This window comes from Monomorium pharaonis, chromosome 1, assembly GCF_013373865.1.
Source record: "Monomorium pharaonis isolate MP-MQ-018 chromosome 1, ASM1337386v2, whole genome shotgun sequence".
Classification (NCBI taxonomy): domain Eukaryota; kingdom Metazoa; phylum Arthropoda; class Insecta; order Hymenoptera; family Formicidae; genus Monomorium; species Monomorium pharaonis.
This window is the reverse complement of record NC_050467.1, coordinates 3,707,489-3,732,910: the sequence shown is the minus strand read 5'-3', so window position 1 is coordinate 3,732,910 and position 25,422 is coordinate 3,707,489. Positions and strand designations below refer to the sequence as shown.

The 25,422-nt window shown below is 47.9% G+C and overlaps 2 protein-coding genes across 4 annotated transcripts in view; one reads left to right on the top strand and one right to left on the bottom strand.

Annotated features, from left to right (window-relative positions):
- Nucleotides 1–23,729, top strand: part of LOC105829835 (3-phosphoinositide-dependent protein kinase 1) — a 343,579-nt gene extending 319,850 nt beyond the window's left edge. For 2 of the 3 annotated variants that reach the window (XM_036286043.1, XM_036286033.1), the window contains 3 exons: nt 17,977–18,216; nt 18,350–19,720; nt 19,912–23,729. In XM_036286043.1, coding sequence (XP_036141936.1) covers nt 18,046–18,216; nt 18,350–19,720; nt 19,912–20,025 — 1,656 coding nt within the window. In that variant the 5' untranslated portion in view covers nt 17,977–18,045 and the 3' untranslated portion in view covers nt 20,026–23,729. Of the gene's footprint in view, nt 1–7,863; nt 8,421–17,976; nt 18,217–18,349; nt 19,721–19,911 lie in introns of those variants that run through there. The other variant, XM_012668914.3, reaches the window with a different exon arrangement.
- Nucleotides 22,982–25,397, bottom strand: LOC105835091 (aprataxin). The gene is made up of 4 exons (XM_012678062.3): nt 25,194–25,397; nt 24,677–25,015; nt 24,306–24,439; nt 22,982–24,235 (listed from the first exon to the last, which is right to left on the bottom strand). Exons 2-4 carry the CDS (start codon nt 24,967–24,969, stop codon nt 24,072–24,074), a joined length of 591 nt encoding a protein of 196 aa, XP_012533516.1. The 5' UTR covers nt 24,970–25,015; nt 25,194–25,397; the 3' UTR covers nt 22,982–24,071.
- Between the last annotated feature and the right edge of the window lie 25 nt (nt 25,398–25,422).

Below are 25,422 nucleotides of genomic sequence, written 5' to 3'. Positions count from 1 at the left end.
GTAGAAAAATCAAAACATTCATTTCTCCCTATTTTTCTGTGTTAAAAAACTGAAAAAAAAATTTTTTTCGATTTTATTTTCCTGGAAAATTAAAAACCCGTTCTCAGCTTAGCTTATACTGGCGCACTTGCACAAATTCGGCACTGTCCCCTCGAAAAAGATTAGGATCTACCGCTACGACCTCGCATTTCTCACTTGCGATTAACGCCCGAATTAACGCGGTCACGCAAGGAGCGGGGCTTATTCCTCGCGGTTAATTACCGCGACCGGTTTTGTGCGTCCCTCCTTCGTTGTACGATTCGTGATCGATAAAAGTCGCCAATCCCGCGTCCGAGGGGAAACGTTTATCGTAACGCGCGCGTGGCTCGCTATCGCCACCGATTTCCCTCGAATTCTCGATTAATTAGTCACGTAAACGCTGGATACCCGTGCCGGGCGCTCTGGAATTCGATGATTGGGGTGGCGGAATTTTACGCCGCGGATGTCACTCGGACGTGTGAAATTTTAGCGCGCCCGAGTTAAAACAACAACGTAGCATCGGGAATACCACGCCGATGACGAAGCCCTCGTTGTTACGCCGCCGCCCGGGAGAGAAGCGCGTAACATTTTATCCGTCTTGCACAATCCAAAGTGCACTGTATGCAAATCGATGTTGCAAACTTTCGTTCGCACTGTATATACAAAATTTACCATACAGGTAGTCGAGAGAGAGAGAGAGAGAGAGAGACTGATATGCTTTTTCAAGAATTAATGTCGTTTCTTTCGCAAGAAACAGTGACGGAGGGTGAAGGAGAGTGATTGGCCTTTAATTACCGCGGGAGTTAATGGCGATCGTAAACTCAGGGGGGGAGAGGGAGGTGAGCGGAAGTGATATTGATGCTTCGGGTGGTGTGCGTCGCAATCGGGTGTAATTTCGATTATTATGACAATTGCGCATGGCTCTCTGTTTGCAGACGCTCCTTTATTTGCGCCGCGTGCCAGCTGCCCCCTTTCCCTCCCCCTCGCCGCCCTTTACTTCACGCCCCGCTTCTTCCTCGCGTGTGCAGGTCTCGCGCGTCCGTGCGCGCGCGCGCGCATCCATTAATTAGCCGGGCATTTGTTTAGAGCTATTCGAATGCGGCCGCCGCTCTTTCGGACCGGCGATCCAACAAAGGCGAGGTAGTTATTGTTACGATAATTTTATCGCGTATCATTATGACACACGGGCGTCGTGTGACGGTGCACCTCCGGCACGGCGATCGGCCGTGCTTGGGCTACAACACCGGCTATACGTTCGAGTTACGTTGCGGTCAAAGAAAGCCGCGCGGGCAACGTTATTCCTTCTCGCAAAGCGGTAGTCCGTCCGCCGCGCCGCCGCCGGTAATAAACAGTCTTGATAAATGAATAACGACGCGCTCACGCACGGCGCGGCCGCGCGTACATCCGCGTAGCGGTTTAATGCGGGGGTTGAAAGAATTATGAGCGGCCACTTCAATTCCACCTGAATTTCGCCGGGAATTTGTACAAAATCTGAATTAAATTACCGTACAATTATCATCAATAAATCACCGATGCAACTAGACCTCCGCGAGGAGAGAGCTGCACGTGTTATATAGTTACCTTCTCGTGCGTTGCTACGAGCAATTAGGGAGGCGGGATACCGGGGAGGTTGCTTTTTTAAATATGGAGCATCCTCGTGCGTGATATTTCAGTAATGTAGTATATTAACGTCCAATTCCCGCTCTACGGCGAGTCAAATATTTATTCCACCTAATTGCCGGGCCGTAATTGCTCATTCTACAGAACGGCCGTCGGAATCTCTTTAGATCCGCCCCGAAAAGCTCTACGCTATACGCGCGCTCTTCTATCCCTATAACCGCGGGCGTCTCCACGCGAAATCCATTCGCGGAGAAACTGCGGCGCGGCGTGGGAGAGATGGCGAGGGGGGAGGGGGGGGGGAAAGAAAGAAAACGGTCGTTCCGTCCGTCCTGCCGCGAACGAATTATGATGCGCGTTAATGCGCCATACATTTCCGCCTCGCGTCGTTTCCCGGCTGGCTCGCCGACCCGGCGATTCGATTCCCACGATTCGCGGCGCGCCGCGGAACAATTGCAAGTGCGCGCGCGAGCGGTGAATTCCGGGCGGATTAGTCACTCGTGACCGATTTTCCAGCGGATTTTCTGACACCGCATCGCCACGTAAGTACGTTATACGCGTGCGACGTTGAGCGTACCGCTGCGGAAGACGCGCGGCGTCGTCCGCTCTCGCGCGTGTTACCGGAGGAGATGCGCTAAATACGCGCTTCCGCATTGTGACGCCGCGCGCGGTCATGCCGCCGAGGATAGAGTCACGACCCCGATTCCGCACATCCTTAATTACGCGTCACATCCAGCGGTCCGCTCATCTCTCTCTTTCTCTCGCACGCGACTCGAAGCAGAAGGAAAGTCGTCTACGACTGAAATTTCGTGGCCTATTTTTGCCCGCTCGTAAATTTCTCCTTCACATGATCTCTCTCTCTCTCTCTCTCTCTCTTGTTTTTTTCACAGTGTTATTATCATATCTAATTCGACGTGCAGTAATTAAATTTTGCTGGGGCGTGTATTATCGATGATTAAACAATGTATTAATAATTAAAAGATTGATTTTGTTGATCTTGTTGATTGACAGTTCACTATTTTGTATCGCAAATTACTCTGCAATAAAAAAAAATTAAGAGGGGAAGGTGGTATTTTGTACTTTCCATTTATATACTATTCTATAACTTTATTAATAATCAATCTTTTAAATTAAAGCCATTCGCTATAATTAAGGAAAAATATAAGATTGTTAAAAAAAGTTAATAATTAAAAATTATTCAATAGAATATTAGGTTTTTTTTTATTACAATAGTTATGAAAATTTTTAATTCTTTGAAGATATTATCTTCTATCTGATACTTTTTTCTTTCAACTCATGAAATTTATTATTATTACTGAATATAATGCAAATAAATTTTTCTTGGTGAAACTTCTTCAGCATAGCAAATTATGTCGGTATTTAATCTTATTTTAATATTTAAACATTTCAAAAATAAGAATGTCCCTATTATACAAAAAGGCAAGAATGGCCTTTTTTACCTGTGTATAACTATTTGCATCCTGCATTCGCATTCGTTGCGCAGCATATTTCACGCCGATTTGAGTACATAATAAGAAGGAATGTTACGTTATTGCATCATCTTTTTTCGTCAGGTAATTTAAAACTGTCGTGTTTTGACTAATCCTACCTATTGTCGTCGCCGGGCAACAATCTCGAGAACAGCGCGGCCTACGTCGCACATCGCGCTCTGAAAATATTCCGCGGTCGAATTTCGGAGTCTGCATTATCATCTTCCCGTCAAGGTGGGTGGGGATCGGCGGCAACGACAATGACGTGATCATGCAAACAATGATTCGACTGTTCTCGCTGCGCAGCGCGTATTTGAAAGTCGCGAGCGGCCTTCGTCGAGAGAGCCGAGATCGAGAGAAAGAGAAAGGGTAGCCGGGAAGGGATGGGACGTGACGGTGATCGCGGGGGATCGTCCAAAGGGGAACAAGGATTTCTGTTCATTGACATACCAGAAAGGCCGGCCGATTTCGCAAAAGTGTATTTTCGCGCGCTAATTTGTGCGAAATAAGAGAGAAAGAGAGAGAGAGCGAGGGAGGGAAAAATTCTCCCATCTCATCCACGGAGACTACGACAACAGCTGACGGTTGTTCCTCGCCCGCGACGCAGCATAGTATATACGAGTATGACGATAGCGTGAAGTTCGATGACTGGGCGACAAATGCCACGGAAACCTCCCAAGAGAATGTCAAGTGCATTAAGTTGTTGACGCCACGCATATTGGACCCCCGACGTAAAAATATTTGGAATTCGAACGCGCAAGAGAAAATATTATTACATCATCAATAATATTTTCCCAAACACGAAATCTTTTTGTGATACAGAGAGCGAGAAAGCGAGAGAGAGAAAGAGAGAGAGAGAGAGAGAGAGAGAGAGAGAGAGAGAGAGAGAGAGAAATCATGTGTTATTTGCAGAGCATATTTCATCGTATTTTTGTTTTCAAAATATCTTGATATCACGCTGACGGACTTTGTCGGCATTGATTTCCTTGGCTTGCTTCGACTCCAAAATAAAAACAGCTAGGCTATTTTTAGGAGACTTTTGACCGTTCAAGCCGCACACAGTCTTATCTCCGCTCTCACGAGAGATCTCCTGAGAGATTATCTCGGCGAGTGGAGGGGAGGGGGGAGAATGCAAGGCACTTTCCCTTCTTCTTTTGTGTTCCTATGGCATTTCCGTTTCTTTCTTAAATGGCTTTACAGCACAGGCCAGGCCCGTGGCACATGGCGTACATATTTTGCGCTCATTATCACGTGTCAATGGTCAAAAAGCGAATGCGGGCCTCCGGGCCCTTTGAACCTACGAAGGCGCCTACAGGCGCCTTTACATCCGCACGAATGGCTGAACTCGTCGCCCGCTAACCGGGCTGCCGGGGCCGATTAAGCTTGCGCCTGGTGTCTCACGATGACACACTGTATTTTTCGCGTTTAATAATATTATTGTCCCGGAGCACGCGCGGTATTCGCACGTCGGTATCTTATTTATGCAACGCGCGCCTCACGGCCGACAAAGTCCAAGAGAGGATCTCCTCTCGCCGCGTTGTTGTTGACTCTTCCGCGAATCATCAGGCATTATCGTACCGTACGGTGAATAATTGCCGCGCGGCAATCCGTTTATATATCGTTGTTGTTATGCACACCCGCCGCAGCATCCCGCGAAGATTTCTTATGCTCCTCCGTCTCCCTCTTTCTCGCCGTGGAAACGTTCGGCTCTAGATATATCGCTTTGCATGGACGTCCCTTCGGGGGGGGGGGAGGGGAGGGGCTCTTGCCAGCGGCTTTCCACGCCAGGTCTAAAAACTAGATAAAAAGTGGAAAACAACGAGAAACAGCTGGCATTCCCCGCCGAACAGGAAAACCGATGGGCTCCGCTGCGCAGTTCGAGAGTTTTATTTGACATTAACTAAAATCTCCGTGTACATATTTGTTTAGGAGCACGAGAGTATGATGTTTTACGAAAACAAAGCGTCGTAGGATCTCAGACCACGATTTCACGAGCTCCACAGTTCAATTACGCATATATAATACTCTAGTATTCTGTATTATAAATAGTTTTAAGTTTTTATTTTAAAATACACACACACACACCCACACACACATGAATATTTTAACGGTATTCTATTAATTTTTATTAATATTTTTACATACGTGTGTGTATATGTAGTACGTGTAAGAGAATTAGGAAGGCCAAGAGAGAGAGAGAGAGAGAGAGAGAGAGAGAGAGAGAGAGAGAGAGAGAGAGAGAGAGAGAGAGAGAGAGACTTCTCCCATTCACGGGCTTCGAATGGTTTTCCTCCGCCTTCTCATGCCGTTCCGGCTTTTCATCGCGACTCCTAATTAACTGTCATCTTCGACCTTATCGTCGGCGTCATGTGGGACCCGCTACGCACGCTCTCGCACGGGTCACGCGGCGTCGCCATTACGCGTCATTACGCAACGTCATTGTACAATATTTGCCGTGCGATCCGCAGGCAGGCGTATACGCGCGCGCCCGTACGTACTTGTGTATACACTACTGGCGGATTGCCGCTGACGTAGTGCATTCCCGAGATTACAGGTGGACTACTTTTCAGAAATGCCGGAGCGGCGATAAGCGGCGCGTTCTCCGCTATCGATCTCGTACGCGCCTTCCCTTCCCCCCCCCCCCCTCTCTCTCTCTCTCTCTCTCTTTCTCTCTGTGCGAGAGGATTATCTATCGGCCGCGTCAGGAAGATTTACGGAAGGGAACCACGTGCCGCGACCATCGCATCGACGATGATCGACGATCGCGACCGCGCGCCCGATCGCCCTGTCTATATTAATAAATTATAAGCGGACGCGCGCGCGCGCGCGCGAATCCGGAGTAACTGGATTGCACGGTATCGGAATACGGGATATCGGGTTAGTACCGACCGACGCAGAGCCGTAGGACGTTAGGCATTCTCGATGCAGGATGTGGCTGTGGAAAATTTCCACTTTGCTGCGAAAAGAATTTTTCTCAGGGCTCGTAAACATGAAAGAGGAGAAAATGAAAGAAACGTGAATGTGAACGGAGTCGTTCTTGGAGTTGTTTTTTTTTTTTCTTTTAATTTTCTTAGGTACATCCTTTAAATGTGGAATTTGTAAAACTTCATGTGAGACACAAGGACTTCCCGTGCTTTCGGGAACGTCCATATCTATTTTTAGAAACAGCAGGAGGGATCGTCCTTCCTCCGAAAGTGTACCTGCTTGACCCGCGTCATCTCGACAATCGTTCGAGGGCTTTTCCCTCATTGCGGAAAAGTTGAAAGGGCCCAGGTAGCTGAAAAGAAAAAAGAAAAGAACGGGCGGGAAGTGTCCATTCCCGTGCTCGAATGGACCCGAACCGGAGGTGGCCGGTGCGATCCGCCAACCGGCCGCTTTCCGAAGTCTCGGAGGAATCCGAGAACCGACCGGATGCAACTCCAGAATGGGAATGCAGGCGGCCGCGCGCGGCACGGCGCGTGTATGAGACTCCGTTACTCGCGTATCGGGTATTTCCCAGAACGCGACTATAAACAAACAAACACGTCGCGTTGGAGGGATAAAGAGGGAACGAAGGACGGAGAGAGAAAAAGAGAGAGAGAGAGAGAGACAGAGAAGGAGAAGGGAAAGGGGCGGCAGCGGGAAGAGAGGGTACGGTCGCGCGTGTGATCGGTGTACTCCCTTCCAAAGCGAGAGAGTGCACCGACGAGGAGCTAGCAGCCGCCGCCGCCGCCGCCGCCGCCGCGCGCTGCCGGACATGTAGGAAAGGGAACGCGCGGGGCGGCGGGCTTGATCCTGGCGCCGTCGGTTGAGGAACCTTCCCCTCCCTTCTCCCTCCCTCCTCTCTCGCTCTCTCTCTCTCGAGCAATTGCGCGATCGGTGCATGCGCGGTGCGTGGGGTTTCCCTGGTTTCCCCCGCCGTTCGCGCCGGGCGCGAAAACCGTCGGTGGACTCCCCTACCACCGGCGGGCGCGCACACACGCGCGTACGTACGCACGCACGCACGCACGCACGCACGCCGTGCTTCCCCTCCGGCGGCGTTCGTATTCGAAATCGCAACGTAAAGTCGTCGTCGTCGTCGCGGGCGAAACGCGGCGACGGTGACAAACAGTCGGCGCTGTTTACCATCGATAATATGCGAAGGTATCGGGGGCGGACGTGTAGTCACCTTTCTCTCTCTCTCTCTCTCTCTCTCTCTCTTTCTCTCGCCTCGACGCCCTTCGTCGCGACGTCGTCATCGTCGTGACTCGAAATTTGGGCAGGGATTTAGGATTTTTATCCCGAGGCAGCTGCGCCCGCGCCGGGGTCATTAATCTTGGCGCTAACGCGAGATGCCGCTCCTAAATTGGAAACTCCGGGCGGATCGCGCGACGCATATTCGTCGAGGAAGCCACCCCTCGGGGTAGAGGCTGCTCTCTCGTTTCTCCTGGTGCGACTTTCGTTGGAAATTTTCGCACTTGACCGCAGGGCTAAGCATGCTTTACGACCCGCGCGCTAAGATTACCGGCGCAACGCGGAGCGCGCGCTCGCGCGCGCGTTACCCCTCGCGCGACGACGGCGACGACGATGACGGCGGCGGCCGCGCCCCACCATCGCTCCCGGATGCGGACCCCCGCGTCCGCGATGGTGGGGGCGACCGTCGGACGGAGTAGGGTAGGCCGCCGACGGGGGAGCCGCTTGCCGCCAACTCTTCGGGGCGATCCCCGAAGGTGGTGGGGAGAAAGCGCGGGTTAGCAGCCCGGACACGCCAACCGTCGGATTCAGTAAGCGAACGGCTCTCAACGGCCACGAACGTGTTTTTCGTTCTTCGGTTCCCGCGCATGCATATATATATATATATATGTGCGTACATATACGTATAACGGCGAGATATATATATGCACCTATCCGAGACTGACCCGCGAGAAACAACACTCTGTCGTCGTCGGGTGTACGCAGTCGGTGATCAGCGACCGCGACGACGTGACGACCAACAGTTAGTCAGATTCGTACAACAACAACAACAACAACAACAGTTACCGCGACACAGACCCGCTTCTTTCGAGTAATCAACGTATTATCCGTCTACATCGCATCCATCCTACCGCGACCAGATAACGAAACGGAATTAAGGCAAAAACGGCTACAAAAAAAAAAAATCACCAAAGTTGGCTCTTCCATCCCGCTCTACAAAACCATCCAACCCCCCGTCATTTCGGTTTCGGTACTTCATCTTCGTTCCCGCAACTGTGGCTTCAATCAATCAAACTGGATTCCAACAAGCAGTACGTGTCGCGATTACTTCGCGGCTACCGGAGGCTTAAGAAATTATTCAAGGTAAGAGATTCTCGTCTCCCTCCGCGCGAAAAAAAATCGCCCTCTTCGATTTTTTCCCTTCTCGCCCCTTTATCTCTCTCTCTTTCCTCTCGAGATTTTCGCGCACGGTGGAAGGGTGTAGTCCGCGCGCAAGTTGCGCGTGAAATAGCGCGAGTGCGAAAATAATCGAGTGCCTGCGGCGACGGGAGGACGTGTGGTGAGAGAATCATCGTGCCTCGCCCGAGACGAAGTAGAGATATCCGTCGGGCGACGAGAGAGGAAAGAGGACTCCGGGCGTGTAGATGCACAACGCCGCGTTCCTGATAAGTCGATCGCGACGCGGATGACGAGGCTGTTTGTTGTTTGACATCGTCGGGGAATTTTTTTTTTTTTTTTTTTTTTTTTTTTTTTCGGAGCTAGGCAGCAGGATCTCCTCTCCGGAAGGGGTTGGCGGGAAACGCGTTTGTCGCGGCTTTTTCGCAACAGCCGAAATCAATTATCGCGACGAACGTCGTCGCGGAACGATCGATAAATAAATATGTAGACCGTCTCTCCGACTCTCAGCCTCCGATGTTTACGGCGCGATATATCCGAGCGACAGCGAAACTTGTCCGTTTCTCGGAAAGCGGGGAGGAGGGGGGGGGGGACGAAATAAATAATGGGGCACGGAGAAGCGAGGGGAGAAAAAGAGAGAGACAGGAGTTTATTATACTGCCTCGCGGCATGAATAATTTACGCTCGCTCGAATTTAAATAAATTCGCCGCCCGTTGTCGTTGTCGCCGTCGTCGGCTCGAAAACGACGCGTAAGCGCGTAATCTCGTCGCTCGAAGGTTGTTTACGGTCTCTCTCTCTCGAGCGCGCGCGCGCGCGCGTTCGCGCGAGTTAATTTTAAACGAATTTGCCGGATATCATCCTCCGACGGGGTATATCGCTCGTGTCTCGTCGCTCGCGTTATCGCCCCGGTTATTTATGTTATTCCGTGAAATTACTTAGAAGCCCCGTCGTCAATTAGGTTTCCCGAGCCGATGCAGCGCCCGCCTCGGCGCTCGTAAACAACGTGTGACGTAAGCTGCCGGACGTAACGCTGTATTACAGCAAAATACGCGCGACATAGGCGAGCGATAATACTCCGCGGATACTCGAAGGGAAAAACAACAGCGGCAAAAAAAAAACGTTATTCGATGGAGTCGGGGGAAATGGTGAGAAAGAGAGAGAGAGAGAGAGAGAGAGAGAGAGAGAGAGAGAGAGAGAGAGAGAGAGAGAGAGAGAGAGAGAGAGAGGGGAACAAAAAAGATTCGACAGGACTCGAGAGTCGGTCGCCGATAATACCCCGATAATCGATCGCTTCTACTTCCAACTTGGCCGAACAACTCGCGCGGTTCGGCCAACAACGCGGTCCTTGTTGTTTTTGGGCGTGTTTGACGATTCCGATAGCGCGCGGGATATGGTATGTCGCGCAACCGACTATCAGTCGGCGCGCGCGCGCGCGACATCCTCTTCGTCTTTGGCCGTGGCCAAAAATAAAAGTAAAAAGGAAAAAAAAAGGAGGAGTAGAGAGCGGATGATTATGGAAACCGACGACGGAGGTCGCAGGGTCGTCGCTGGCGATCGTGACACGTGAACCGTGGATGATCGAGCGAGATTCCGCCCGCGCGTAATATACGAGGAAAGTGTCGCTTGTCCGCGCCGCGAATGACGTTCCAGCGACCGAAAAACATGTTTGGTCCGCGCGACCGGTTGTTTATGCTTGATATACTTGCTTGTATGTGCCGCGCGTGAAAGAAAACACTTTAAAGGTCTCCGAAGCCGGGGGCTCGATCTTCGTCCCGCGACGTTATCGTCTCCGGTCGCGGCGCGAATAAAAAGGGAAGAGAGAAAGAGAGAGAGAGAGAGAGAGGTGGAAAATCGAGTGGGAGGAAGAAGGAAATCGCGGCGCGAGATTTCTCCCCTCGCGGGTGCGTGCGTGTGTAATGTTTGTCGAAACTGGAGAAACATCACATTCGGCAAGGCTCTCGCCGATTATTTTCGGTCGCGCGAGCGCGCTAAAATGAAGCGGGCGAAAATTATGATCCACGCGCGCCCGTGGCACTTTCGGATTGTGAACCCTTCACCCGACTCTCTCTCTCTCTCTCTCACACCACAATTCTCGGAACATGAAACTGCGGCCGTTGACGCGCGAGGAATCTCGCGGGAGGATTGCATGTGAAACGGAAAACAGGCTTGCTTTCGGCAGATCGTATTTACTTCCAGCTGTACATTCCTCTTTTACTCTCGCACCCCATCCTCTCTATATATTATAACATTAGTGGAAACGCAATTAGCGCGTTGACAATTAGAAATCAATTAATACATCCCCACCCCCTGCATTATTTGATTATACCTCGTTATAATCCTGACGCGTGTGGCGTCGCATGCCGCAGCTCCGCCAACACGTGTAAACACCATCCAACTTGTATGCTACGAAATGGTGCACGCTTCTTCGCGGCAATAACGATACACACGTGCATTAGAAACGTTATTGCCGCGTCTCCTGACTTTCTCCTCCCCTTTCCGCTCGCCCTATGCGATCGGAATGCGCATCGCCGGACCACTCGGACGATGCGTGCACATTCCTCGGATCGCCGACAGAAAGATCGCCCTCGGACTTACTACCATTGTCTGCTCTCGAGGCGGATCGCAACAAAGTCGAAATGTGTTTAAGGTCGACTGTTGCCCTGTCGAGAAATCCTGGTGTAAAACCACCCCTAAATATTCTCTAGCTCCGCATAAACGGCTTTTCCATGCGCGACGAGAGTGCGAGAGAGAGAGAGAGAGAGAGAAAGACTCTGCGAGCTCTCTCTCGCCTACCCTTACAAGCAGCATTCAGTCTCACGCTTTAGATCCCATTGTACAGAAAACGTGTTTCCCTCACCTTACCTCAGTCAGTAGTAGACCCTTAATTAGAGAAGAACCGACGGAACGAAATGTATATTGAATTTCGTTACCTGAGGAGATCGGGGGACACAAAGCTTTTTAACCACCTCTTTATATATTTTTTCGCTAGAGCGACGTTTTGCGGGGGAAACGAGAAAAGAAGAGAGAGAGAAGAGATTTTCCCCTCCGCGCTACGGGATAAATATACAATATATATATATAAAAACAGGCCGCGATCGATACAAACACTTGACACAATGCCGCGCGGCATGTTATCGCATTCCTTCCACGAACGGTGATATTGCTGATCTGTACTTTGCACTTATCGCCAATTTTTACTTGACGGCTTAACAGCACGCTCTCTCTCCCTCTCTCCTCTCACGCTCCTTTACTATCTATTATATCACCGCACTCTGTATCGCGTACACCACTATGTACTTCGTACTTTCGTTTACCACGCTTGGAAAATATTTATCGCGCGGCCAACTAACAAGTGCTCGCTCTCCCGCTCTTTCGCTTGCGATCGACGAGTTTTTAATTAACGAGTCTCGCGACCGTAGAATATCTCGTACGGTCTTTTCCTCTATTATAATTCGATTCTGTTCTGTTGATACGCGTATGTATGTGTGTGTGTGTGTGTGTGTGTGTGTGTGTGTGTGCCTGTGCATTTATTTTATAAGTCCACCTTCGTCCCCCGTAGCCTTCGAGATGTCGCGGGTTACTCTCTCGTCGGTCTCTCTGTCGCGGACAAACCGTATTCTATTCAATTTCATTCGCTCTCGTTCTCTCCTCGTCGAACGTACCCGCCTTTATTCGTCGTCGGCAGCGGCGGCGGCGCGTGATCCAATTTAACCTGCGCTCGCTCGCGACATGTTTCTCAGCGTCTGCGAATGCAAAACATCTCATTCACGGGCAAAAGTGCCGGCCGCCTGCGCCAATAGGCGTAGTCCCTTACCTGCGACAGCGGCAAAAACGAGAGTATATAGTGGCGCGCGCGCGCGCTCGTGAGTGCGAGAAAGAGAGATGACAAGAAACGCGGGAGGAGTGAAGGAAGGAGGCAGACGGCGGCGGCGGCGGCGGCGGCTGGTATATAGAGAGAGCATCGCACTCTCCTTCGCCTCCCTTCGCCCTCCGTCCGTGCGAAGGGAAAGGGAAAGGAGGGAAGGGCAAAACCCGCGTACCGGGAGAGAACGCGGAACGCCATAAGATGGAGAAAGAAAGATAGAGAAGGAAGGAAGGACGGGTGAACGCGCGCGAGAGAGAGGAAGAGAGAGAGAGAAGCGCGCGGGGCTAAAATTAGAATGTCCGTTGGAATGCCGCTGGTAGTGATGGTGTGTACAGGATGATTCAGAGAGAGAGAGAGAGAGGAGGAGGAGGAGGAGGAGGAAAAACAAAAAGAGATAGAAGAGGGCAGATATGCTATGCGGATAGTTTATTCCGTCCTGGTGGCGACGGAGAAGAGGCCCCTAAGGACGCGTAGCGGATACTCCGCGCGTGTACTCGCGTGCCAGGGCCACCGGAAAGCGGCGTCGATCTTTGCGCTATCCTTCTCTGTCTCTCACTCCTCTCGCTCTCCTCTTTTCCCACCCCTCCCCCGCTTCGTCCTCCTGCGCGCGCCTTTTATACCGCTGTCACCGGAAATAGATTCGCGTATCGACGCGCACCGAGAATAGTCCTTAACTTTTTCATCGTCGTGAAATTTCACGAAGCGAATAATAGAAGAATTAGTAGTAGCAGTAGTAGTACTACGTGATTCGACAGTGCTATTTTTACATGGGACACATTTTCGTCCGCATGCCGCTCTCGTATTCATGAACGACCCGATTATCGACGCTTACAAATTCAGAAGCTCTCGTGTTCTCAAAATTAAAGAGCCAAAGTTCTTCAATTGTAGAACCTGAGCGTTACACTTGCCTAGTAGGCCCTGGCCCCTCTAAATCCTTCACCACGACGTCGGTCTCCCCGCGCGAATTCGTTCTATAAATAGCGATCACGAATTTTGTGGGACCGTGGGCCGTCGCGCGTCGCCCGGTCACGTCCTCTCCGGGGGCCTTCGCTCACGACCACGAAATTCAAATACCGCCGATTGCTTTTCAAATACTTCAGCGAAATCCGCCTCTCCATTTCCCGCGCGCGGATCGCGCGCCATATCTGCGATCTAAGCAAATCTTTCCCAGGTCATTCCACGGCGGACTGTCGCCTGTGTATCGATTATTTCTTCGGAATTCCCCACCTTCGTCCCTGAGGTGCTGAGGCGTCTTTTGCAAAGTGCCCCTGGTATCTGGTGCCGGTGGTTATACCTCTGTCGTCGTCGTCGTCGTCGTGGTCGCCAACACGCGGGGAGTAGAGGGACGGCGAGGAATAGATAAGCAAATAAATAAACTAGCGGGGCAAGGCGAGTCGAGGTGAGCGCGCGAGACAGAGAGAGAGAGAGAGAGAGAGAGAGAGAGAGAGAGAGAGAGAGAGAGAGAGAGAGAGAGAGAGAGAGAGAGAGAGAGAGAGAGAGAGAGAGAGAATGAGAGTAGGACCGGTGATTCTCGGGCGAATGTTCGTCGACGAGGTCGACGGCCTGACACGGATGGTTGATGCCGTGGGGCCCCGCTTCGTAACCGGCCTGGGAAGAAGAACGAGAAAAGGTAGATAAAGAGAGGAAAGAGGAAAGGGCCTACCGCTGCGGAGCAACGACGCGTTTTCGCCCTCCGCGAAGACGATAGATCCGCCCGTCCGTGCCCCCCGGCACGATGATCGGTCTGGATCAGCTGGCAATTCCCCCCTACTTCTTCGATATTCTCCCATTCTCCCTTTCTAGATTACGAGCGAACGATCGGAATGATCGCGGCGTGCATACAGATCGCTCGTTGAGTTACTCTGGGTGGTCTAGACGATGAAAAAAAAAAAAAGGAGAAACGGGGGCGTTTAGGCGGGCGTGAAATTTTCGATCAATTTCACGTGGATTTTCCGTGACGTCGATTAACTCTTTACCTCAGTTCTTCATTGAGTACCCCGCCGATTCTCCCAGAGTATACTCTCTCCCTCCCTCCCTCCCTCCCTTCTCGTCGACTTCTCTCGCCGTCCCCCTTCTTCCTGTGGTAAAAGTGTGATCGATGGACGGCGAGACGAGACGAGACGGGACGGGTGGCAGCGAAATTGGGGCGTTGCGTATTTATCGCTCCTATCTCGCCGCTATTTACTATACCTGCGGCTTTTCGCCGCCGGCCCGCTTTTATCGTCCGCTCAGTTTATTTCCCTCTCGTTGCTCTCTCTCCCGCGTTTCTCACACCGTCATAACTTGTACGACACGACCGGATATTTTTTATTAGATTCCTTTCTTTCGCCGCTGCTAATCCGACGCTGCTTTCCTAGCCGCGCCGCGATTTATTCTTCCCACGACGTTTCCCTTTCTGTTATTTTCCCGCCGTTTCGTGATTCTGTGACGACCAATTAAATATCTTTCGCTTGGCGCCACATTTATTTGAATTCAACAAGAGTTTTATTCTTTAACCATTTGGTTTATTATATTTATTTTTAATCATTTTTAAGCGTATATCTCTGTGCTATCTTATTATTCATGTTTTATTTTAGATAATTGCTTTTAATGGAAATTTTCATTACAAATACAAGTTTTATACTTGATACCACAATTTCATTAATTAGCGTCACTTGTTCTCTTACTTTATGACTTTTTTTCTTTTTTACATATTGTATTTTAGAGAGAGGATACACAAGAAAAGTCTCTCTCTCTTTCCCTCTCACTTGCGCAAAAGAAAAATCTACCGCCGGAATAATACGGTACTCGTCGCCGTTGGTCATTGTCGTCCTCATTCTATTCCCAACAAATGCGAAGCGCGCTTCATTACGGCGGCTCGGGAAATCGTAAAAGCCGAGAGAATGCTCGATGAAGTGATAAAACTTAATTCGCCTACAACGGCCGTGGTTGTATGTACAAACAACAACGCCCGTGTTTTTCGCGGGACGTCCACTCCCGGGGTTTTACGATTTTCGTGGGAATTTTATGGGGGCGGGGGTTTACTTTTATTGGAGGCCCCGAAATTACGACGAAGCCGCAGGAAGAAAATTCGACGTATAAAGCAGGAGGAACCGTTCGTTCGAATCCGCCGCCGTCGCCGCCGCCCGCCCGCGTCGTTTATTGCCGCCGACTTTATGCAATTCTCGCGCAAAAATCATTCGTCGCCACGGTCGGTGGAAAAAAAAAAAAAAACAGTTGCGAAAACATCACGATACATCGAGATTAACTCCGCTCACGGGCGGTTAATTACTCCGCTCGTGCGACCTAGCCGTCTTATTGTTATTGCGTATCGAGCCTGTCACGGACTCGCGAGAAGATTCCGTGCGCGGGGGGTGTCTCTCCTCGCCGAACATCTGTCGCAAATAATCGTAAAGCTGGATTCAACGAGCCGCGCATAACGCTGTCGCCAGCCGCGCCGCGGCTTTTACGTCATCCATCACGCCATGATTTCCACTAGAGTAGACATAATTATTCAATCGTTATTTGGTCTCGATAAGATATCTGCCAAGATTAATGACATGAATACAGCCAATACGTGGACGGGCCTGCTGCGATGTTTGGACCTTTGTGTTTATTGTACGGCAGATGTCTGCGAGTAACAATGAGAGCCGGGTACGATGGGATTTTTCCCTTAATTAATATGTCGAGCAGCCCGATTGCCTTTGAATCGAAAAAGTTCCATTACGGAAACCTCGTACGGGCCAAGTCACGAAATTTTTGTGTTACAAATTGTGCTACGACATATTAGATTTAGATGGTATCAAACGGCAACCGTGAGAATAACTTAGAAAATCGTTGAAGCAGCCCATCAAAATTCGATTCGGCGTTTCTCGCCTTCAAGGCGGTGAAGATTTGAAGCTTTGCTCATTCAATGTCTTCATCAATGATGATCGGAGGGTAGGGAAGAATCGTCCCGTCGATCGGGAAGCAGGAAACCTGTTGCGATCCTTCGTGTACGGAGCAAGCGTTTTTTCGACGGAAGTGCAACGGATGATAATGACAGCGGAAAGAAGCGAGCGAGAGAGAAAGAGAGCGCGCACAATCGTCTTTCAAGCCGGAAACGAGGGACGATTAGGATCGCACGAAAGAGAGACATTTATCTCGCGGGGGGACTCCCGCGATCGGGATCATCCTCTCCTCGGAACGGAAATACTCGAGCCGCTCGGCGCTATCTCTCTCGCCCGGCCGGTTTTCGGCCTCACCCTTCGACCATTGAATTTCATACCTCTTTCCGAGCGTAGCATTTAATCGTCTTCAACCCCCCCCGGCAAGATCGCCGAGCAGGTAGAACCAGGTGGAACATCTGTTGCTCAACCTGTATGATCGCGGTATTATATGCCTTACCAGCGTCCTCGAATGCGCGTGATCCCTTTTGCGATTTTTTTGTCGCCGCGTGAATAGGGAAGGAAACAGAGCGAGCGCGCGTGAGAGAGTACACCCAGTCGTTTGGCGCATTATAAAAAGCGTCTGCGTCTCGCAAACGGGTCGCAATTACGTGCCACGTCTCGTAGAGAGAGAGAGAAAGAGAGAGAGAGGTAGCCGACAACAATCTCTTCCCGTTGTAACGAGGGAAATCCGCCGGGGAAAAACGTTTCTTGCTCGTCTCGCCCGGAGTCGTCGTTCCTGTTCCCCCGATCGTGATCTCGTTAACGGATGCGAATTCGTCTCGTACCCGGCCCCGGCGGCGACGCACGAGACGGCTGGTCCTTCGAATTCTCATAATTAAAGCCGTTCCGCCATTCAGGGGATGCGACAGGAGCAGCGCGCGACTCGCCTATCCAGTGATTAGAATATTGCTCCATATATAGATTTACATATACATTTTTTTTTTCTTTTATTTATATTTGCATATCGAAAGAGGATGTGCTTCCGCAAAGCAGTATATGTTAATAGCGGAACATGCGTGTGCGGCTTGCGAAAGCGTGCGTGATTAACCCCGTAAACTTTGGACTTCGGCCGCGTGCAGCCTTGATCTTTCAGCGCGTGTGGGCCGGCGCGGCGCTCGTGCCCGCGTAAATGCGTTTCTGCGCGTTTGTACGCGCGTGAACGACGGCGTGTCTCCTCGTTGTCGTCGCCGTCATCTTCTGACTCGCACGACGTGACCACGTGTCGGTCGGTCGCGGTGACGTCACGCTTCCGGTACGTGATTTCCTGGTACCGGACGACCGTTGGCGGATGAGAGGAGTTAAGTGCCGGACACGGGAGGTCCGTGCCTCCTCCTCCGCCTCCTCCTCTGCGCGCGAGCGTCTCTCGCGTCTTCCGGAGCGGAAAGGATAATGAGCGTCCCGCGAACGAACGTTTTCGCTGGCGGAAGGACGGCGGGATCGTCTTCATATCTCGCATTATTTTCTTTCTTCTTTCTAAATCAGAAGAAAAGGAAAATCGAGAAATGTTAGACCTACCTCAATTTTATATTAATATCGTCATATTATTAGAAGCGAGGCAACGTTTATTTTTGATCCCGCGTGACATCTGACGCGGCACTTTATCAAGCTTAGAGACCGTCGTTATCGGAAAGAAAGTTTGTAAGGCGACAAAGCTGTAGATCCTATTTATCGATTCGTTATCGAAAGTAGAACGGCCAGACGATCACGGACAGTATGCCTGACAAAGTCGTGTCATCTTCTGTCTTGCAGCGTGTGGCGAACCAGGCGCTTACCGTTTCGCCACAGCCGGCAGTAACGGTGGAGGGGCCGGTGTCCAAAATGTCTCCACCGACGAACGACGTGAACAACGGTGTGGTAGCGTCTCCTAGCACCCTGGCGCCTCGGGTTCCACCGACCACGAACCCGTCCCTCACCAATCCACCGACGCACAAGCGTACCCCGAAGGACTTCATCTTCGGCAAAGTGATCGGCGAAGGAAGCTTCTCCACCGTAAGTCTCTTCCCTTTTTCTTTTTTCATAAATTTAATAAGAAAATACCTGAATATAAACTTGGAATGTCTAACAATAAAATAAGTAAGTAAAAAAGACTAATGCATCTTCGATTTTTTTTTTGATCCGACAGGTTTACCTTGCCAAGGATATCCACACCAGCAAGGAGTACGCGATCAAGGTGTGCGATAAGAGTCATATAATCAAGCAGAAGAAGACCGAGTACGTGAAGCGCGAGAAGGAGGTGCTGAACATGCTCGCGGACGCCAAGCATTCGTTCGTGCGCTTGTTCTGCACCTTCCAGGACGCGGAGAGACTATACTTTGTCATGTCGTACGCTAAGAACGGCGAGCTCCTGCCTCACATCAACAAGGTGGGCTCTTTCGACATCGAATGCACCAAGTTCTACTCGGCCGAGATCCTACGCGGTCTCGAATATTTGCACGGGCTCGGTATCATTCACCGAGACCTCAAGCCGGAGAACATTCTGCTGGACGAGAAGATGCACGTCCTCATCACCGACTTCGGCTGCGCCAAGATCCTCAAGGACGACCCGGAAACGCCCGCGGACGCGGACGCTCAACAGCAACCGCGTTTCAGGGAACGCAGCGGCTCCTTCGTCGGTACCGCTCAGTACGTGTCACCAGAGCTATTGACCAACAATAGGGTTAGCAGAGCGTCCGATCTCTGGGCCCTGGGCTGTCTCGTCTACCAGATGGTCGCTGGCTTGCCACCTTTCCGATCGAGGAGCGAGTACGTAATGTTCCAGAAGATCCTGAAACTCGAATACGATATACCAGACGGTTTCTGCGAGCTGGCCAGATCGTTCGTCAGTCAGCTTCTCGTATTGGAACCGACGCAACGACTGGGCGCTCTGGACGAACACGGTGCTGGTTATCCTAGCATCCGGGCGCATCCCTTCTTCGAGGGCGTCGACTTCGAGACCCTCCACGAGCAGACACCGCCACCGATTTATCCGTATCTGCCCGGCACGTCGGAACGTGAGGAGCTCAGGTCGCAATACAGAGTGCCCGATAATCTCGAGCCCGGGCTGGATCAGAAGCAACTCACCAGGCTCCTCTGGCTGGGCACCGAAGACACCGATGATGACAATGATACCACCCGAGCAGAGCAACGCGCTGTTAACGCGTTCTTTAGCGATATTATCGCAAACGTAGACAAGCCACTGAGAAGATGCCCCAACAACAGACCCGACAGCGTCGCCAACATCGCCAATTTGACGCCGGAACAGATTAGGATGCGGCTGGAGAAACAGCGCACTACGAATCAGTGGCACTCTTTCGTCGAGGGCAATGTCATATTAAAGCAGGGTTTCGTCAATAAGAGGAAAGGCTTGTTCGCCAGGCGGAGAATGCTTCTTCTTACCACCGGACCGCACCTGTACTACGTCGATCCCTTTAATAACGTGCTCAAGGGCGAAATACCCTGGAGTCCAGAACTGAGGGTCGAGCCAAAGAATTTCAAGATCTTTTTCGTCCACACGGTAAGCTTTTTTAGAATATAGTTTAAATACAAATAAATTAATCAAGTATCCAATACTTCATTGAAGAGAAGGAAATTATAAAATTATATTTTTAATATCTCCGTTTCTATTCAACTACTATATATAAAAGTGCAAAACATTTTTAATATTTAGAATATAAATCTAAATTTTTATATTTTTTTCTATTACAGCCAAATAGGACGTACTATCTCGAAGATCCCGAAGGATTTGCATTAGAATGGTGCAGAGCGATCGAGGAGACACGTGTCCACTGTTACGGCCTGCAGGAGATGACCACCACTTAAAATGAAAACTGGAGAGATCCAAAAGACAGAACACGTAACGAGTGGTAATGTCCGCGAGTGGCGATCGTTAAAGATCGATTTGTTTCGACGAAAAAGATGACAAAATCGATTGTTCACGTATCAGACGATTGTAAAAAAGTAGACTACTAGACTTATTGCGCGTGCCCGAATCGCGCTCTGTATAGTTTATTAGGCAGAATTCATTAGGCAAAAAATTCCAAAACGCGACCTCCGTCGTCGAGAGTCGCCGTCGCGCGCGGTATCCATTATCACTTACGTTCGCTATTTATTGACGACCCTTCAGAGAGAATCGCATCATCCGCTAGAACCGCACGGTGTGTGCGCGAAAGAAGAAAAGATGGAGGATTAGAGAAATTTTTAGCCAAGGCTTCGGCTGTGTATTCGCAGCGCCTGCCGCCGTATGACGTAACTCGCGTGAGATCGAGGTCGCCCCAGTGGGAGGCAAAGGAAAATAAAGTTCACGCACTCGTAAATTTCAATGTTTACAATTCTCGCGACATGCATCATCCGGATCCCACGCACGAGCACAAATTTTCGCACGCAACTCGACTTTCGGTGGAAAAAAAGAGAAGTAATGATGAAAACAAGGAAAAAAAACCTAAAATACCGAATCGTCCCAGGAAAGATCCTCCCGTTCGGAGGCGCCCTTAGTCGCACAAAACACGCTTCATACGGCGCTATTATAGTACTTTATTTCTAATAGTCCAATTCCACAAACGCGATGAAAAAGCGATGCGTATTTAGATGAAATTTAAAAGCCGCGGCGGCACGCGGCGGTGTGTAACGTCGCCGCGCAAGTTTAGACGTCAATTTAGCCACATGATTAGCCAAAAAAAGGAAAAAAAAAGAAAACGAAAAATGCAGTGAAAAAGACAACGAAACAACGCTACGCAGCTTTAACGAAATCGTTTTACGTCGCCTGTAAAGGATCCTCGGAATCTCGCGACATTCCGGGCGATCTTTGCTCTCTTCGCGGTGTACAGATAGATATTGTTCGTCAAATCGTTTAAATCGTCATCCCTCTTTCGCGTATTCGTATTCGCGTCGCCCTTTCTCGTAAATATCCTCTCTGTAAATATCATAAATCACGTCTCTATACGAAGAGCAGGCCGCGTAAAAGCACTTTGTAATATAGTAGATATATAAGTAGAAGAAAAGGAAAAGTATCGCGTTGTCTTACCACGGCATTTTTCGTTCGCTTAATTACGCCCTCTCGTCATCTGGCCCTCGCGGACTCCCGAGCGTACGATCGGTGATTTGTATCAATGGGAAAATATTGATTAAAAGGGGAAAATCGGTGTTCACACGTTTTTCTCAGTATGTTCGTACGTAAGAGGAAGCGGTGGAGAAAATGGGCATAGGAAACGAGGAAAAACTTGATTTTTCCTCTTGCAAAAGACTTACAATCTGCCTGAAAAGAAAGGACTCTAGGACTAATAATATAGACTCGTTTGATAGCTTTAAGAGGCGCTATAGTAAAATTCGCTTAGAGCGCGCATCGTCGACTCGTTACATCGTTGTCATTGGCGCGATTATTATTTACGATATGATTTATAGCACGTTCGAGCGAAAATTATTATCGCCCGCATAATTATTGCCGCAATATTTCGGCGAGTATTACGAGTATTAATTTTTTCCTCGCATATGTACAATATAAATTAGGTATTTAATTAAACACGGCCTCGCGCTTCGTTAATTTATTTCTACTGTTACTTGCCTCGAATTATTTATTCCTTTTTTTCTCTCTTTTTAAATATCGTGCGTCGAGGACCGCAACGCGCGCGCGTTCGCACATAGAGATTACAGACTAGTTAACAGTCTACACCGCGCTCTATATATTTACTATATATTATTAGAGAATATAGCGCTATTACTACTATTACTACCGTCACCACTGCGTTGTTGCTGCGTTACTGCGTACATATATATATTATATATATTCTATTATATTATACGTCAACTATTGTCGTTAGATTTAGCCGTTTTTAGGTATACACCGTTTATTGTGAATACGTATTACCGCGTTGATAAGAGAGGAAGAAATTGAAGCGCGATTCGACCTGATATCGCGAGCGAGCCGTAGTCCGACCGTGTGTATAAAGCTGTACATTAATAAAAATATTTATATAGATATATATTATACGGTATATATATAAAATATTTATATAATGTGAATAGTGCATAGTTGGGAGGGGGGGGGGGGGCTGTATAAATGTTCATAGGATAAAATCGCGTTTAGGTTTAGGTTTAATTCTCGTTGATATTCTCGGCACGGCTCGTTCGCGATTATGCTAACGAAAAGCTTTATTAGTCTCTCTCCTCTTTATCTCTCTTTCTCTCGCATGGCGCAGACATAAACAGGGTATTCGGGGGATGGCCGAGGCGGCTGGTGGTTGGCGCGTGTTGCGCCGTGCGATGTTCGAAAAAATGGTGATTCGTTCTTTTACGGATCGGCATTGTCCTCGCTGCCCAGTGGCTTTGCTCAAAATGACCGCTTTTGGCGGGCCGCGTACGGTGCGTGCGGACGAGAAACGGGGAGCGGGCGAGCAACCACCGTCAGCGTCCACGGCTGGACTCCACATTCTTTTTTCTAGTGAGAACTATTCGCGAGAGGGAGAGCTTGTCCCTTTAGTTCTATGTTTCGCTTCAGACGAATCGCACCTCGATTTCGCAACGTAGTCTCTCTACCGTGAATGAAGCACGTGTGTCGGAGAATTTTTTGGTTTATATATACATATATTATATCGTGCAAAGTCATACATAAGAGAAAAAATATATTTTTCGACATAGGAATAAATATATTTCCGTGCATGTGTAAATATATCACGCATCGATGTTGTGCTTCTTTTCCGGGGAGAAAGAGTACGTACAATTAAAAAAAAAAAAAGTCCGATCGCCGATCTCGTATCTCGCAAACACGTCGAAGTCTTCTTTCTTTTCTGTATACGAGATAGGGAGAACGGATCGCGCGCGCGCGTCGTTTTCATCGCGGAGAAACTTTGCAGGGCCTATGTTTTGTGCAGGCGTTGCAAACTTTCAGATGGGAACGCGCGCACGTATGTTTTTCTTAGGAAAATTGAGGGGGGGGGGTTACACAAAGGCGCGTTTTGATTTTTTTTTCCGAAAAAGGCAAAGGAGCGTTGTCGAACGTGTTTCGTTCTTGAAACTCCTGCCGGCCCTTCAGTCCATACGCTTGGACCTTCAGTCTCTCATACTATATCACAATAAAATAATCGATTCGGACGTCACTTCGTTAAGGAGCTACGTCCAAGACGCTACGTTCACCAAGAGAAAATAACTAATTTAACTAGGCTTAAAGTTTTTCAGAGGAGACGTATACTTAAATCGGAATTCTTACATCGTTACGAAAATTATTTGTACAATCTGCGAAACACGCAAGTAATAACAGCAAGGCCTTGCGGACGTTCAGTTGCCTACTGTTTCGCTATAGAAACGCGTTTCAACTATTGATTGCAGTATTACTAAATGTATACAGATTAAATGTAATACAACTACACACACACACAAACACACACACACACACACAACACAGAAACTCAAAAATATACACTTGCGCAACCTACGAGAAGACTTTGTAAATAGTTAGGATATTGATATTATAGGCGCCAAGATGTATTAAGAATAACATCAAATTTATTCAGAATAAATCTTCCGAAATATCGCATAAAAACGCTTATGTTAATATATTGCCTATCCCATTCCTAGAAAGTTGTATGTCTAACATTGCAATATATTTATAAGAACCAATAATTTATATTTTATCATAAAATTTTATGTTGTATTCTACATACTTGTACTCTATATATATGTACAAATAATGTTCTACACATATTCTTTTTTCGCTTGCCAGTACGCATTGCATTAATGTTTCTAGGTTGCAAATTTTAATTAAAGAACCACAAAGATATGATAAAAGTTAATTAATTATTTTCTAGAGATAATTTATATTGGTTCATTACATAAAGGTTTTAAATTACTTATTTACACATTTTTACACTTGATTTTCATTGCTTTGATTTTTCAATGTGTGTTAATAAATGCTTCTTTAAAGCTGGCATATTTTTCGGCTGCATCGAGCACTTGTGACACTTTAATTTTGTTTCGAGATATTCTGAATACTGAAGTGCTTTTTTGATTTTACCCTCGTCAGACAGCTGACGACATACATCTAGAAATCAAAATTTCGGATTTTAATATATTTAAATAAAATATATTTAAGTAAAAATATTAATATAGACCTGACGAAGGTAAAAAAAACGGCGTCGTAAAGGAGTTCCAATGATACTTATTTTTAAGGCAAGGACTGTTAAAATCCATGCTTATCACATGTAGGTGCAGCCTCTGCATACTCGGCTGCGCGTGATAACCTATGCTGCTCAAGAATTAAAAACAATCTTTAAAATTCTTTCACGATTATCAATATAAATAACAATTTTATTATATTTTTATTTGTTATATCCTGTCAATATGTTATTTTAATATATTTGAGATAGCTTATACATTTTTATTTTATAAAAATATGCAGATGATATGTAACATATTGATTGTTATTTATTCATTAATATCTACTTGTCACTATTGAGTTTTTTTATTTTAATTTGAGACTCACATAAATTCATGATCTGCTTGGTCTTTCGCCAGATTACAAGCAACATCATGCATGTGCGTTAGCAAATCTTGATGCTCCTTTTTGACATGCCATATAGAATGAATGTTCTCCTTTGGTATAACCAAATAATGAAATTGCGCTTTTGGGTACTTATCTTTAATGACAACTACTTTATTGTCCTCTCTGATTTTACATTCAGGATCCTCTATCGCTTGAAGCAAACCAGCTGACCAGTGATATCTTTTTGCAGTCACTGATCCGTTCATATTAGGTGTTGTAGTTACACGTTTCATTATCACAATTCCAAATAGTTACGGCGTTGTTGAATTCTATAGAAACCTAAAATTTATATACATATACATATATAAATTTATATATACATATACATAAAATAATGTAGTAAATACATAAACAATCAAGTGTCTAATTTTAATAAAAATTTATATAATTTTAATTAATAACAAAAGTTTTATTGCCGAGAAAAATAATAATTATTCTATCAGCTGAAATGTCATACCGATCGAATGAGGTTAGTTCGTCTAACCTATAATGTGTACATTACTTGCCAAATTACATTCTTTACACTTTAATTTCTGATACCAACGCGCGTTGTACATTCCTTAGATTATGTATACACGTTAACAAAAACAAAAAACACGCGAATTAAATGCAAAAAGTATTTAAGAAAACAAAGATTAAAATTTAATCAATAAATAACTTCAAAACAACTGCCTGCAAAGCTACCA

Bases quoted from the DNA above. Each gene is read 5' to 3' on its own strand.
- LOC105835091 (XM_012678062.3), bottom strand. From the start codon at position 24,969: ATGAAACGTGTAACTACAACACCTAATATGAACGGATCAGTGACTGCA. The intron at 24,440-24,676 runs GTGAGTCTCAAA...ATTCTTGAGCAG, and splicing joins CAAGCAGATCATGAATTTAT to CATAGGTTATCACGCGCAGC. The intron at 24,236-24,305 runs GTCTATATTAAT...TTTGATTTCTAG, and splicing joins GTTTTTTTTACCTTCGTCAG to ATGTATGTCGTCAGCTGTCT.